The following is a 15,529-nucleotide window of genomic DNA, read 5'->3' as shown; positions in this document are numbered from 1 at the left end:
GTTGGAGGATTTAATTGAGTCGGTGGGCGAGAACAAGGTCCATCGTTTACCGGAGGATAGACCGCGGACTAGGGGGGCCCCAGCGGCGAGATTCTGCTTCCGGGGTGGTCGTAGACCACCTCGTCTTTTTGACACAATGCTTCTAGGCAACAGTCGTATGCGCAGTCCTTTCGAGGGCGCCGTTTTGGCAGACCGGGCGCCGGTACAGGGGCGCCGGTCAGTAAACTTTCGCAAGGATGGGCGGCAGGTCCACTCCTCGGTTCCGGAAATCGGCGGCAGGTTGGGGCGATTTTACGGGGAGTGGGCCAGAATCACCTCGGATCAGTGGGTCCTAGAGGTGATAAGTCAAGGTTACGCGTTAGATTTTGCACGGCGGCCCCGGCCGTGTCTCATGGTGTCGCCATGCGGGTTTTCGGAAAGGAGGCGAGCGCTGCGGGAAACGATGTGTCACTTGCGGGAGCTAGGCGCGATCGTTCCAGTGCCGTCGCACGAGCTTCGCAGCGGTCGATATTCAGCATGTTTCGGCCTATTCTAGACCTCAAAGGGGTCAACAGGTGCTTGCGGATTCCCCGTTTTCGGATGGAAACTCTGCGGTCGGTAATTGCCTCGGTGAGACAGGGTGAGTTTCTGGCGTCTCTGGATCTCGCGGAGGCGTATCTGCATATCGGAATACGCAAGGAGTATCAACAGTACCTCCGATTCGCGGTTTTGGGGCAGCACTTTCAATTTCAAGCTCTACCGTTCGGATTGGCAACGGCTCCGCGGACGTTCACCAAGATCATGGTCATGGTGGCTGCCCACCTTCGCAAGGAGGGGTGTCTGGTCCACCCGTATCTGAACGATTGGTTGATCCGGGCGAAGTCTGAACAACTGTGTCGGTTAGCGGTCCAACGGGTGGTCGGTTTACTGCAGAGGCTTGGCTGGGTTATCAACCTGGCCAAGAGTCATCTGGAGCCTTCGCAATCACTGGAATTTTTGGAAGCTCTGTTCGACACTCGGAAAGGCATGGTGTACCTAACGCAGGAGCGAATGATCAAGTGGCAGGGACAAGCCGGCCGGTTGTTGAGCAAGGCCATTCCAGTCGTCTGGGATTACTTGCAAATGGTGGGGTCAATGACGTCCACCCGAGAATTGGTTCCCTGGGCGTTCGCTCATAGGCGTCTCTTACAGTGGGCGTTGCTGTCCCGTAGGAATCCGGTGTCGGAAGAGTTTTATCTCCCCTTGCCGCTACCGCAGTTGGCGCGCTCCAGCATGGCCTGGTGGCTATGTCCAGGCAACTTGGCACGGGGAGTTTCGTTGGCAGTTCCCTCGTGGACGGTGGTTACCACAGATGCCAGCCTGTAGGGCTGGGGCGCGGTGTGCCTCAGACAGTCGGTCCAGGGCACGTGGTCACCGACGGAAGCGTCTTGGTCCATCAATCGGTTGGACACCAGGGCGGTGCGTTTGGCTGTCCGGGCGTTTTCTTCCGCTGGTGCGGGGTAGGTTCCTGTCGGACACTGCGACGACTGTGGCATATCTCAACCGTCAAGGCGGTACTCCGAGTCAACCGGTGGCCGCCGAAGCTCGTCAGCTCATGCACTGGGCCGAGAGGCACTTACAGTGTCTAGCAGCGTCACATATTGCCGGAGTGGAGAACGTTCAGGCAGATTTCCTCAGTCGTCATCGTCTAGACCCCGGCGAGTGGGAGCTCGCGGACGGGGCGTTCCGGCTCCTTTGTGCTCAGTGGGGAACACCGGCCTTGGATCTGATGGCGATATTTCAGAATGCCAAGGCTCCACGGTTCTTTGCTCGCCGTAGGGAAACGGGAGCACAGGGCGTGGACGCCCTGGCACTTCCCTGGCCGACGGAAGTACTTCTTTACGTGTTCCCGCCATGGCCGCTCATCGGACGGACAATCCGACGCATAGAACTACATCCGACGCCCGTTGTGCTCGTCGCGCCCGAGTGGCCTCGGAGGCCGTGGTTCGCGGATCTCCAGAATCTGGCGCTGGAGGATCCCATCCGGTTCCCGTATGTGCCGGACCTACTCCATCAGGGGTCCGTTTGTTTCGACCGGGTCGAATGCTTTTGTCTAGCGGCATGGCTTTTGAGAGGCGTAGGCTGAAGGCACGGGGTTATTCGGATGCGGTCGTTTCGACGCTGTTACGATCCCGCAAGGCATCCACGTCGCTGGCGTATGTACGCGTTTGGAAGGTATTTGAGTCGTGGTGTCTTGAGCAAAGATTGCGTACTACGTGGACCTCGGTGCCGGAGATTTTACGTTTTCTCCAGGCTGGTTTGTCGAAGGGGTTGTCTTGTAGTTCCCTTCGGGTTCAGGTTGCGACGTTGGCGTTGTTGCGGAGCCCAGGCCCAGGTGGGAGGTTATCCTCCCATCCGGATGTTGTACGTTTTCTTCAGGGAGCAAAGCATTTGCGTCCGCCGCTCCATTCTCCATGTCCGTCGTGGAACCTGAATTTGGTCTTGAGGGCGTTGTGCGCCGCTCCCTTCGAGCCCATTCGTAAGGTTACTGTGAAGGATTTGACTCTAAAGGTAGTGTTTTTGGTAGCGATTGTCTCGGCAAGACGGGTGTCAGAGCTTCAAGCTTTGTCTTGTCGGGAGCCTTTTCTGCGGATTTCGGACTCCGGTGTTTCAATTCGTACGGTGCCGTCCTTTTTGCCTAAGGTGGTGTCTGCTTTTCATCTCAATCAGACTGTGGATCTCCCGCGGATACATCTGTTCCGGGTCAGCGTGACTTACGTCGGTTGGATGTGCGAAGGGCATTGTTGTATTATTTGGAGGTTACAAATGTTTTTCGTGTGTCAGACCATCTCTTTGTTCTGTGGGGCGGTCATCGTCGGGGTCAGGCGGCGGCCAAGACGACTATTGCCCGCTGGTTAACAGAGGCGATTGGTTCGGCGTACCTTCTCCAGGGCAGGTCTCTGCCAGTGGGCTTAAGAGCCCATTCGACTCGTTCCCAGGCTATGTCCTGGGCGGAGTGCAACCACTTTTCTACGGAAGAGATTGGTAGGGCAGCAACGTGGAAGTCGTTGCATACATTTGCTCGGCATTATTGCCTGGATGTGCAGGATTCCAGCACGAGCAGTTTTGGTGCCGGAGTGCTCAGAGCGGGACTCTCCGGTTCCCACCCCAAGTAGGGTAGCTCTGGTACATCCCAGGAGTCTGGACTGATCCGGGTACGTACAGGGAAAAGAAAATTAGGTCTTACCTTGGTTAATTTTCGTTCCTGTAGTACCACGGATCAGTCCAGAGTCCCGCCCGTATCTGCTATGATGAGGGAGAGTCCGTTATCATGCGGTGTTCTTTCTCTCTGTCCTGTTTCGGTTGTCTGTTGGTGTTTATCAATGGCTCGGGTTCTGGTCCCATTTGGGGGATAGGTGAGCCAGTGGTTGGTTGGTAGGTTCCTATATATAGTTCGTTTGTGGTGAGATTTGGGGCTTCATCTGCTTTGACATTAAGTAAGACTGCCAGACTGTAGGTGGCACCAGCCTAGTTAAGGCGGAGTTTGGTTTGTAAACTTCTGTCTCCATCTGCTAGGAGGGGGGCAAAACCCAGGAGTCTGGACTGATCCGTGGTACTACAGGAACGAAAATTAACCAAGGTAAGACCTAATTTTCTTTTTGTTTGTGCTACTTCTCATACAGTTATTGCCCATCTCTCCCTTTTGGGCGTTCATATTTTTCTTCTGGGTTACTATCAGAAAAAGAACAGAGGATAACTGGTTTCTAATGGCTCAGTAGCAACTAATATTTCAGCATTTATATTGTAACTTACAAACTTTATGCAAGTTCTAGAGAAACTTCTCTAACATGCCACATGGCCCATCAGTGTATCTTTTAGAATGTTGTAATCTGAAAACAGTAACTAGTCTTTATAGCCTAGCCTATTGTTTTCTAGACATTTGAAAGCTGCTTTTTCAAAAATAGATGTGCTGTTTATTAGTGGACTAATTTAGTTTTCTTTTTCTTATTCTTAGTTTTTAAAATAATTATTCTGACTGTATACTTCAAGAGCGTCCATGGCTGTTTTTCTAGTTCAGTGAAGTGTAGTTAAGACAATGGTTTGCTCACAAAAACAAATCTAGAGAAAGAAATGGGTGTATACATTTTAAAGACCAACTTTATAGTCCAGCAGTATCGCTGAAAACTGTCAAGCTGGAGATCTTAGTGTGATTCTTACATTTTTTTTCTCTATAACTCAATATTAAGAGATTCAGAAATCAAAATGCATGTCTAGATTATGCTAACAGCTCCTGAGAGGCAGATAAAGTTGAGTGCAGTTCCTGTAGCAGCTGCTGCCGCCTTGAAGTGCAGAGTTGGATGAAGATCTGAAGAAAATAGTAATAGTTCCTCAATGCCATTTAGCCTGAATGGGAGAGGAGGCCAGCATGAGAAGCTGTTTAACAAAATTACTCAAAATACACAGGAGAACATGTAGCCATTGTAGAACATGAGGTTGACATTCAAAAGAGTTGTCAAACTAACTTTGTGAGTTACCTGGACAAATCTTTGGAGTTGAAATTCCCCTCCCCTACCCATCTCCCATGCAGTGAACAATTTTTGTGCTTGTAACTTGTGCACACAAAATTTACCTACATAAAAAGAAGTATTTTTGGGGTGCAGTTAAAATTTATGCAATTATCACTGGCCATATAAAGTTATGCACATAAATCTGGCCAGAAAAATAGCTGCCCTAAAGTTAGCCAAATAAAATTATGCACATAACTTTATCTGAAAATATTCTGTGGCAGAGCTATATGCATAAGTCCTGCTGAATAATTTTATCTGGCTGTAATATTTTATACCTTTGTCCTTTTGATGCTACTTGTTGCTCAGTGGAAATAAGATATACAATAATATATTTATATATTGTGATAAAAGCAATGGTTATAATGCAATATAAGCAAAAGCAATATTCTAATAAGCATAGAGCTTATATAGGACCACTTATGAGAATGGCTCAAAAAGGGAGAGAGTAAAGTAATTTACAAGGATATGTCTTCACTGGTAGCTCTGCAAACAGGTGAGTTAATGGTCTCCCATTTGGTTCCACTCAAGTACAGCAACTTCGGTAGACCCGCTGGTAGTAGGGCATCAACTCCCCAAGAATTATGAAGACTTAAGCGCTGGGGTCAGAGGGGTCCAGATCTGTTTGTGACTTAAGCGCTGGGGTCCAGATCTGTTTGTGGCCTCATTCATCTGTTCCACTTTCCGTCTTGGCTATCTTTTATAGGATGTAAGAGGGATCTTTAGTGGCACAGGTGCAGTCCTTTCTACTTTGTCCATTGCAACTCAGCCAGTCAACACCCCCAATCTGGAAATACAGCGGGGTCCAGGGGCTACATGTCTGTTCCTCATTTTCTAGTAAAAAGATTTCTGTTAAAAGCAGTGGCTGCATGAGCTATGTAAATGAGAGACCCCATAAAAAGGCACATACACCTACAGAAGTGTTTAAAAGTAATATGTTAAAATCAATTTTCTGTAACATTTGCATATTTGCTGCTTGCTAGTAAGACTTCCCTTCTAAACAAGACAGCCCTACATAACATTTTCTCTGAGTACAGCAATATTCAGCAAGCAAAACAGCCTCACATAACATTTTCTTTGAATACACTTGATGTCATTTATGCTTAAGCAATTCACTTAACTGTTTCTGATGTGTCCCAATTTCCACCTATTTATTCCTGTCAATCACATCAAGGTGTCTTGCAATCTATTGTCCCTAAATACTCTTAATGCACTAACTTCCCCGCTCACCAGCTTACTGAATATTGACCTCAATATGATCACTTCTCATCATCTTTGAGTAAGATCAAGTATAAGATTTGGGTAATGACCTCTGAAGACAGTCTCTTTTTTGCCTTTTTTATGAGAATGATTATTTAGTATGTAGGATTTCCTGCAAACTGACCCCTTTGGGGACAAGAAATTCTGGACATTGACCAAAACTGAGAGGATTAAACATCCCTATTTAAAATAAATAAATGTAATCCCTTGTCTCTAACATGCATTATAGATACATAACCAATTGGTATACTTTTATATTTCATGTATATTTGATTGCTGTTCATTTGTTTAGTGTACTGAACTTTTAAGGGGTAAAGTGTTGGATTAAAACTGTTCAGAACTGCTGCCTTTTGTTCTAGGTTCTGCATGGCTGTGTCTATGGAGCTCAGTATTTCAGCAACCCCAGGTATTTTCCTCTCAGCCTTCCTGATCTAGCCTCGGAGGATTATGATCCTTTCATGCGCTTGGAAAGTCTGAAGGAACCAGAGCCTTTACATTCTCCAGACTCTGAGCGCTCTACTAAACTTCAGTCAGTCGCAGAGGGTATGTAGAACTGATTTACTTTATTAGTGATCAAAGTGAAATTCTGTACTGGATTACAAACTTTGAGCATAAAATCCTCTGTTTTTAAGATCCCAAACTTTGGAAGTGTTAATATTTTTTTGTACAGTTGTATATTCTGTACCACTATTTATCTTCTACTAATGAGTTGTATATAAGATATATTGGTGTAGTAGTTGTGTGGGACACATCAGAGCTGTTTTTGTCTTTGATATCAGTAGATTGCAGAAGAGAAACTGTGGTCGCCATAAGTAATATCATAGCCAACTGAGCTGAAGAGAGTATTATAATTATTCATCGTTATGTAGTGCTACAAAGCACACGTAGCACTGTATAGATTCACATAAGAAAAAGTCTCTTCTCCATGGAACTTAGTCTAGTCTAGACACACAGACAAGACAAATAAGTTCCGGGAGCTTTATAGGAAGTTCAGGAACTTGATTATTATAGAAATTGGTTAAAAACAAGGCCAAACTTTGGGACAACCAATTTTATGATTTTGAATATATAAACTAGAACATGTTACTGTTCATTATATGATGTCATTGGGCTTAATTTAGGTGATTTCAGTGCTAGATATAATTATTAAAACTTTTGAGAATGATTAACCTGTCTGAGTGTTAAGAATGTAATCTATACAGTGGGTTATGTACCTTTTCCAGCAGATAGAGATGGAGCACAGCTGACATCAGCCCTCCAGTATTCTCCATCTCCAGCAGATGGTGGATGTGCATCTCCCTACTGGGGATTGCTTAAAAAATATTTTTTATACCAACTAACCCATCTTTCATGTAGATTAGCATACAATCTCTAACTGGTCAGCAGATTGTATTCCTCACTTTCATGCCTCATTGGAAGAAATTTGCTTTGCTGCATAGTGAAGATAATCACTTAACATTGCTTATCATCAAGATGTTAGGTTTCACTTATAAGCATGGGATTTGAACAGGGAGCCACAGGGACTATGTCCGCCCCCCACCTTTCCAAATATAATTTGCACCTGCAATTTTGCCACAGGAGACCAAGGACCTGCCAAAAAAAAAAAGCATTTGTGGCAGTGCGATAGTGCTCAGTACATTGCTGTTCTGTTGCCCACCTGCCCAGTAAGAGAATCATTGGTGACAGGATGAGCAGCACAACTGCACCCCTCAGATCCCCTCACTCACCCACTCATTCAGGTAAACAGGAGGAGAAGACAGCAAGCCTTGCAGAGCCTCTTTCTTTATGCAAATGATGTTTTATTATATTTGTCTGAATTTAAGGTGCCTGGCCCATGTTTGGTGAATCTATTGGAGGAATATGGAGACGTGTCCAGATATCTAATTAATTATGAGAAGTCTAAATTACTTTTTATTGGGGATAAAGTACAGATGCCCAAAAGACTGACAGTTCTGTAGAATATCCTGATGGTTTTACCTACCTTGAAATTGAAGTGTCTACCAGACTTGCAATTTCTACAAACTTGACTATATTTCAGTATTGGTCAAAATTAGGAAAGATCTGAAGGAGTGGATGGACTGATCTCTTGGGCAGGGAGTATCAATCTGCTTAATATATGTATAATGCCTCATCTGCTGTACTTGTTTCAACATCTTCCTTGTAGGGTTCCAGAGGCACTATTTCCCTAGGTTAAGATCCTGATGCAAAGTTTTATTTGGCATAACTGGGTGGGCGCATTTAATATGGTACGCTATATAGACCAAAATGTCAGGGAGGTATGACATTTCAGGGTTACTGGATGTCACGTAATGTATGTATTTGGAAATAGTATAGTTTGGACACTCCAGTTGGATGGGTTCAGTTGAAGCAGGCACAGGTGGAGTGTTTCAACTTGCCCCTACTGTTGATGAAGCCTAGTGTTCTTTAGTAGTTAGGAGAATTTTGAGGAACAAACTGATATTCTCACACACTATGAATATCTGGAGGAAAGTGCAGCTTTCTGAATGTGAAAGAGGAGATTTTATTGCCAATTTCACCATTGGCGAGGAATCCTAGGATCTCCTTTTTTCCAGCTATGGAGGCTGGCAACTGCAGGGTCCTGAGATCTGTACAGCAGATATGGAGAAGGAATTAGATGGGCTGTGTTTCGGTAGCTGAAAGATACATTTAAAATTGACCCAGGAATCTTGCACTCTTTATCTACAAATAAGAGAGACACTGGTGAGATTTCAGAGTAAGGGGTGGATGCCTAGATATCTCACTTCTGTTGAAAGGTTTTTGAGTGATAAGGGGTTGATGGGAAAACCCTTGTCATATATATGTATAAATCTTTGGTGATCACTGATCAAGTCATGAATAGGATCCAACATCTATAAGATGTCTGGAATAAAGATTTCTAGATGAATCTTGAGGAAGACTATTTGGGACATAATTTGGTAGGCTGCACATTCATTCTCCATATCTGCAAGACGCATTGAATTGATGTTGAAATTGCTTCACCAAACATATAGGTACTTGTTTTTCATTAAATTTGACAAATCTGCCTCACTACTTTGTTATAGGGGGTTGTAGAATGGATGGGTCATATGTGGTGGACCTTCTCTGAAATGCATACCTTTTAGTTAGAAGTAGAGGAATTAAGTTTTATGGTCAAGAAGGACCTCTTTCATCTTCTCTTTTTTTCTCGTGAGGGGTACTAGGTGAACTCTGAGGATACTTTGACCAGGAGTGAGACAGTCCTTCTTAATCAAAATATATATGCAGTCAGATTCACAGTTGGATTATAATGGAAACAGATTCCTGTGCTTGGTCACTGGAAGATACAGCAGGCTGGCATGGCTTTAATAGAGAAGATGCAAGAGAAGGGCGGAGTGTAAAGCATACACATATAGATAAATCGCAACAGAACAATGTGTGGCACAAATTATACTGAACAATAACAGTTCATCACCAAAGATTTTTTTATTTTACATATGCACACAGTCACTGTGCACCAAACAGATTAAATGACTTAGTAAACATTAAAGTATAACCGGGGGACCCGACTCGGCCGAGTTTCGTGTCAGAGCTGCGTCAGGGGGACTGGAGGATTCACAAGTTTCTGTTCTATAATTTGCCTGCTGTTTCCTCAAATTTTTCGATGCAGCTCACGGTAAAGAGTAGAGAGAACATTGCGAATATCAAAGACCACGAAGGTAGCCGTGACGTCAAACCAGTAGATTATCTGAAAAAATCTTTCTATGAAAGAAGTGTGATGAAGTATTCAAAACTTAACCCATTGTGTAGGGCTAGACACAGCGGCTGGAGCCATAGCGGAGACATTTTTCCAAGCGGTGAAATCGGCTAACTTCTCAGCCGGGGTGTAACAGAAGCTTGCCAAGGGATTTTTTTTTTTGTTGGGCTGAACCCGGGTGCCTTCTTGTTTAGAGACCTACTCGGTCCAAATTTACAATTAAATAAAGCCAGCATTCTTCACCTTTGAGACTTTGGCCTGGGTTCAGACCAACAAAAAAAACCCTTGGCAAGCTTCTGTTACACCCCGGTTGAGAAGTTAGCCGATTTCACCGGTTGGAAACATTTCTCTGTGATGGCTTCAGCCTCCGTGTCAGGCTGCCCACATCCTCCGACTGCCCATGGAGTGGGACAAATGTCGGAATGGCACTTTGAGCTCAGAGACCGGAGGGAGGAGGAAACCCTACACAGAAAAAAAAAAAAAAACCTCCTGCTAAGTCTGTTTTTATTTTTAAACTTAGCAGAGCACAGCTTTACCCAGCAAAGCACAGAGACTGTTTCCGGCTGTGGGAGGAGAGGGCATGTGCCATCATTGCGGCTCGGCTTCCTGCACCCGCTACCTTTCAGCTGCTCAAGCAGCTAAGTCCATGCCGGCAAAAAACCAGCTACCAGACTAAGGCACACCTCTGAGGGACCACGGAAATCACCTCAGGAAATCTCAACTGGGGGAGGGATCATTTGGTATCACTGCAGGAGAACAGGGCTTTAATTTTCTTTCCTGTATTCTCCTTCTTAAAATGGAAGCAATCCCCAGTGGGGACATACACATCCATCATCTGCTGGAGATGGCGAATACTGGTGGGCTGAGGTCACTGCAGGGGTATATGTACTGTGACGTCAGCTTGCTCTGCCTCCATCTGCTGGTAAGAGTGATTAACCCACTTGTTCTGGATTCATCTGACTAGACACTAAGAAATGCCATTTACCGTTGTAAATGACTTTGAAAATTATCCTCAATGCAGTGTGAAATGTGGTTTATCCAGGAGTGTTTTAGAGGGGGAAGAGACAAAGCAAAAACAAAATTACTCTATTTGAACTCCTGAGCATTTTCCTCCTTTAGCTAGAGGCAGAGAAGAGAGTTCAGATGCATAATTACACATTCCATATCAGTAGGTGCGGTGACAGAACATAGGCAGATGCCCAAATGTTTGAACACAAAAGGAAAGCCTGTCCTGCACTCTGCATGATAAATACAAAGCAAGCAGTTGATAGAAAAAGTCACACCTTTGACAATACAAACATGTTAAAATCCAGTTACAAGATATAAAGAGCCAGGGTTACCTAAACATACCATGATAGCATTAACACACCGAATAGCTTTTGCCAGGTATGACTTTTTATCTCTGTAGCTTTCCATGAATTTCTCTGGAATCGTACAGGACTTATTTCAGCTGGTATATCAGTTTAACCTTTCCAAATGTGCTGCTATTGCACATCTATGAGACTAGTGTGCTAAATTCTCCCATATAACTGAGATTGCGAAGATTTAAAGACTAGTTTTCTAAGATGATTGCCACAAAGCAGTCATTTTTATTTGACAGCGCAATCTCTTCATATAGCCTTGCTTACGTGTCTCATCTTTTTTTCAAGTGTACCATAGTAAGTTTCACATAGTAACATAGTAATGATGGCGGAAAAGGACCAAAATGGTCTATCCAGTAAACACAGCAAGCTTCTTATGGTAGTATCTGCCATACTGTGCAGATTACCCCCATGTTTCTCTTTTACTGGGTGATGAGCCTTCTTGAAAATTCAGACAATGCTTCTTGAAGTGATTTGCTTATGGATTTGGCTGTAGAAGCAGTCTTGTGCTTTTTCCCTTATATCTGTGAATCATTACCCCAGACTGTAAAAATCAGGGCCCATGTTAGTTGTCATCTAAATCCAATATTTCTTTCCAACCACTCCCTCTCCCCAACCGTCAAAGTGGACTGTGATACAGTTGTGTCAAAGGAATCAAGGCTTATTGGTTAAGGGTAGTAACTGCTGCTCCGTGCAAGTTATCCCCATCCTTATCAGTTCCCCATACCATAAAGGGAACTCTCATTGGTGGTTGTGTGAATTAAATTCCCTTTTTCCTTCTGCCGTTGAAGCAAAGAGCAATGTTGCAGTTGCATCAAACCATCAAGGGTAGTAATTCCCATACCTTCCTTTAAGGGTAGTAACTGCCGTACCAGCAAGTTACCTTCATGCACTCTTTTCTTCATTTCTAGACCAGTGGTTCTCAACCTTTTTCCCATCGTGACACACCTAACAGACCACGCTCACATGTGTGACACACTGCTCATTACAATTCACGGCGGAAATAAAAAAAAATAAAGGCCCAGTATTATTTCTATTGTTAAGAATGATACAAGGAAAAGATACTTATACTGTCTGAACAGAAATTGCATAAATAGTAAACATCCCATACCAAAACAGCACCAATTTCCAGCACTCAAACAGTAACCACCTTATCTAAGAAAAGGCAACACTGAAAATATTACACCAGGCCTTAAGACACCAATACATTTCATGAAGGTTGGTATATAAAAGTGTTAAATAAATAAATAAATAAATCTCCTATTAGGAAAAAGGACCAAGTCAGGCTGCTATAGAGCCCTACACAGAAACTACACAGCAGCAGAAAACCTCACCTGAATCACATGTGCTGACCCTCACCTAACAAAGAATAAAGAGACCAAAATGCATAACTAGAAGCATGCAGACAAAAACTGAATTGGAAACTGCAACAAGCCAGGGTCTCTGTATGCAGTGTAACAAAAGAAAAAGAGAAACATCACCAGTCCTTATTAAACAAATCAAGAAATATAAAATCAATAGCAAAATCATACTAACAAAAGGAACAGATTATTTCAAAACATCTGATAAATGGAATATCCAATAATTAAAAACTCATTTCAAAAATTTCTAGATACCAATAAAATATTTCAAAATAGCAGACACAAAGGCCCAATAATGAAAAATAATAAGGATACAAAAAATGTTTTGCTCTGCATACCTGGGAGCATTTGATATCCAGGTGCCCTGAGATTGTTTTAAATTAGCAGGAGGGGGGATGGTTTGCTTGCAACTTTCTCCTCTCTCTCTCTCTCTCTCTCTCACACTGGCTCTCAATTGCTCTCATATACACGTTTTTTCTCTCTCACTTATATAGTCGCTTAATTACACATTTACACACATGCTGTCTGTTTTTTCACACTTACACATACAGGTTTTCAATCGTACACATACATGCTGTCTTTTTCTCTCACACACAGACTCATTCACATGCTTACACACATGCACTCTCTTTCATTTACACACAGGATCTCATTCACATACTCACATGCTCCCTCACCTAAACCAGCTCTCAATCACACAGTCACACATGGTCTTTCTTTTACTTATACACACAGGCTCTTAATCATACGTACACATGATCTCTCTCTCATACAAAGGATCTCAATCACACACGCATACTCTTTCACACAAACAGGTTTTCAATCACAAACTTACACATACAGGTTCTCAGTCCTACACTTCCATTCATGCTATCTCTCACACACAGGCTCTCAATCACACACATACTCTCTTTCACATATACAGGCCTCAATCATTCACATACATGCTGTCTCACGCGCACACACAACACAGCACATCAAACACTTATGCTTGCTCATTCACTCACCTCCCCTCCCCCCCAAACTAGTGACAGCAGCAGCCTCTTCCAACCCTAAAGGCAGCAATAACCTCCTTTACTTTCAGCCCTCGCGGAGAAAGGAGTCCCATCAGCCACGGGAGTTGACGTTGTTCTTCGTTTTTCTCCAAGCCGCGCTGCTCATTCCTCAGGCTGCGCCTCTCTTTTCTTCTTCAGGCCAACGCTGCATGCACTAGTATGGTCTCTTCTTCCCGTGCACACGGCCGCGGAGGGGGGGGGTGGAGAGAGCATGCTGGTGCCGCTGACTCCAGCTGGCCTGCCACATTCCACCTGGGCTATCAGCGTTTTAAGCCCCGGCGGAGGACCTATTTTGCTCAGGTAGGGGGAGCAGCTGGGTCAGCAAGGGACCGGGAAGTGTGGCGACACACCTGCATGTGCTTGGCGACACACTGGTTGAGAACCACTCCTCTAGCCTTTAGGGATCCACAGTGTTTATCCCATGCCCCTTTAAATTATTTGACTGTTTTCATTTTCACCACCTCATCTGGAAGGGCATTCCAGGTATCCACCATGAAGAAATATTTCATAACAATGGTTCTGTCGTCCTCCCTGGAGTTTCATTTCTTGAAATCTAGTTCTACTGATTTCTTTCTAGTGGAAAGGGTTCAAAATTCATGCATCATTAAAACCTTTCAGGTATCTGAACGTCTGTATCATATCTCCCCTGCACCTCCTCTCTTCCAGGTATACATATTTAGATCTTCAGCCTCTCCTCATAAGTCTTCTGATACTGACCCCACACCATTTTTTTCGCCCTTCTCTGGACTGCCTCCATCCTGTCTCTCTCTCCTTTTTGAGATACGGCCTCCAAAACGGAACACAATATTCAAGATGAGGCTTCACCAAAGACCTGTACAGGGGCATCAGCACCTCCTTTTTCTTACTGGTTATTCCTCTGTCTAAGCAGCCCAGCATTCTTCTGGCTTAAGCTATTGTCTTGCTACATTGCTTCTCCATCTTCTGATCACCAGACAGTATTATTCCAAGATCCCATGCCTATCAGTCTTTCACCTCCCATTCTATACAGCTCTTTTGGGTTATCGCATCCTAGAATCATGACTGCACTTCTTGGCATTGAATCCCAGCTTCCAAGTCGTCGATCACTCTTCAAGCTTTCTTAAATCAATTTTCATTCTGTCTACTCAGTCAGGCATTTCCACTCTGTTGCATATCTTATTATCATCTGCAAATAGACAAACTTTATCTTCTATTCTTTCCGCAGTGTTGCTTACAAAGATATTGAACAGAACCAGTCCCAACACCAATCCCTGAGGCACTCCACTTGTTCTCTCTGCAGAGTAGGTTCCATTTACCATTACACATTGTCTCTTATCAGTCAATCAGTTTGTAATCCATGCCACCACCTTGGCGCTCACTCCCAAGCTTTTCATTTTATTCACAAGGCTCCTATGCTGGACCATATCAAAAACTTTGCTGAAATCCAAGTAGATAACATCACACGCTCTTCCTCGAGCCTATTCTCTAGTCACCCAATGAAAATAAAATTTTTCTGACCCTTCCTCTGGTGAATCCATGCTGCCTTGGGTCCAGCAACCTACCCAAATGTAAATAGTTTATTTTATTTATTTATTTTAAAATGTTGTATACCGTCATTCGCAAGAAACATCACAACGGTTCACATCATAGAATCATAAAATTATAAAAGCAACAATAAATTCTGGTAGTTAAAATACAATAAGATATTTAAACAAAATAAAATTCACCATCCTTTCCTTCAGCAGTGTCTCCATTAATTTTCTCACCACCGAGGTGAGGCTAACCAGCCTGTAGTTTCCAGCCTCCTCTCTGCTACCAATCTTGTGAAGCAGGACTACCACTGCTCTTCTGCAATCCTACGACACCACTCCCGTTTCCAGGGATCTATTCAACAGGTTCTTCAGTGGCCCTGCCAGCATATTTCTGAACTCCCTCAGTATCCTGGGGAGTATCTCATCTGGCCCCATGGCCTTGTCCACTTTGCCTAGCTTTTCCCATACATTCTGTTCCGTAAACAGTTTCATCTACCCCCATCCCCATTTACGCTTTTCTCAAACAGCAATGGTCCTTCTCCAGGGGTGCCTTTAGTGAACACTAAACCGGAGTATTTGTTTAATATTTCCACCAATTCTTCATATCTCTCCACAGATTGCTCCTCGTCACATTTCAATTTCACTACACCATTTCTGGCCTCTCTTCTTTCTCTGATATATATGAAAAATGTTTTGTCACCTTGCTTTACCTGTTTGGCAATCCT

The 15,529-nt window shown here is 44.0% G+C and overlaps 1 protein-coding gene across 6 annotated transcripts in view; it reads left to right on the top strand.

Moving 5' to 3' along the window:
• The window catches only part of RALGAPA1 (Ral GTPase activating protein catalytic alpha subunit 1), a 647,855-nt gene that overhangs the window by 386,253 nt on the left and 246,073 nt on the right, over positions 1–15,529 (top strand). For all 6 annotated transcript variants that reach the window (XM_029598964.1, XM_029598967.1, XM_029598968.1 and 3 more), the window contains one exon: positions 6,143–6,326. In XM_029598964.1, the coding sequence (XP_029454824.1) occupies positions 6,143–6,326 (184 nt within the window). The remainder of the gene's footprint in view (positions 1–6,142; positions 6,327–15,529) is intronic.

The sequence above is a fragment of the Rhinatrema bivittatum genome, chromosome 4 (genome assembly GCF_901001135.1).
Source record: "Rhinatrema bivittatum chromosome 4, aRhiBiv1.1, whole genome shotgun sequence".
Classification (NCBI taxonomy): domain Eukaryota; kingdom Metazoa; phylum Chordata; class Amphibia; order Gymnophiona; family Rhinatrematidae; genus Rhinatrema; species Rhinatrema bivittatum.
Note: the sequence above shows the minus strand (reverse complement) of the source record. Positions and strands in the feature narration are given on the sequence as shown.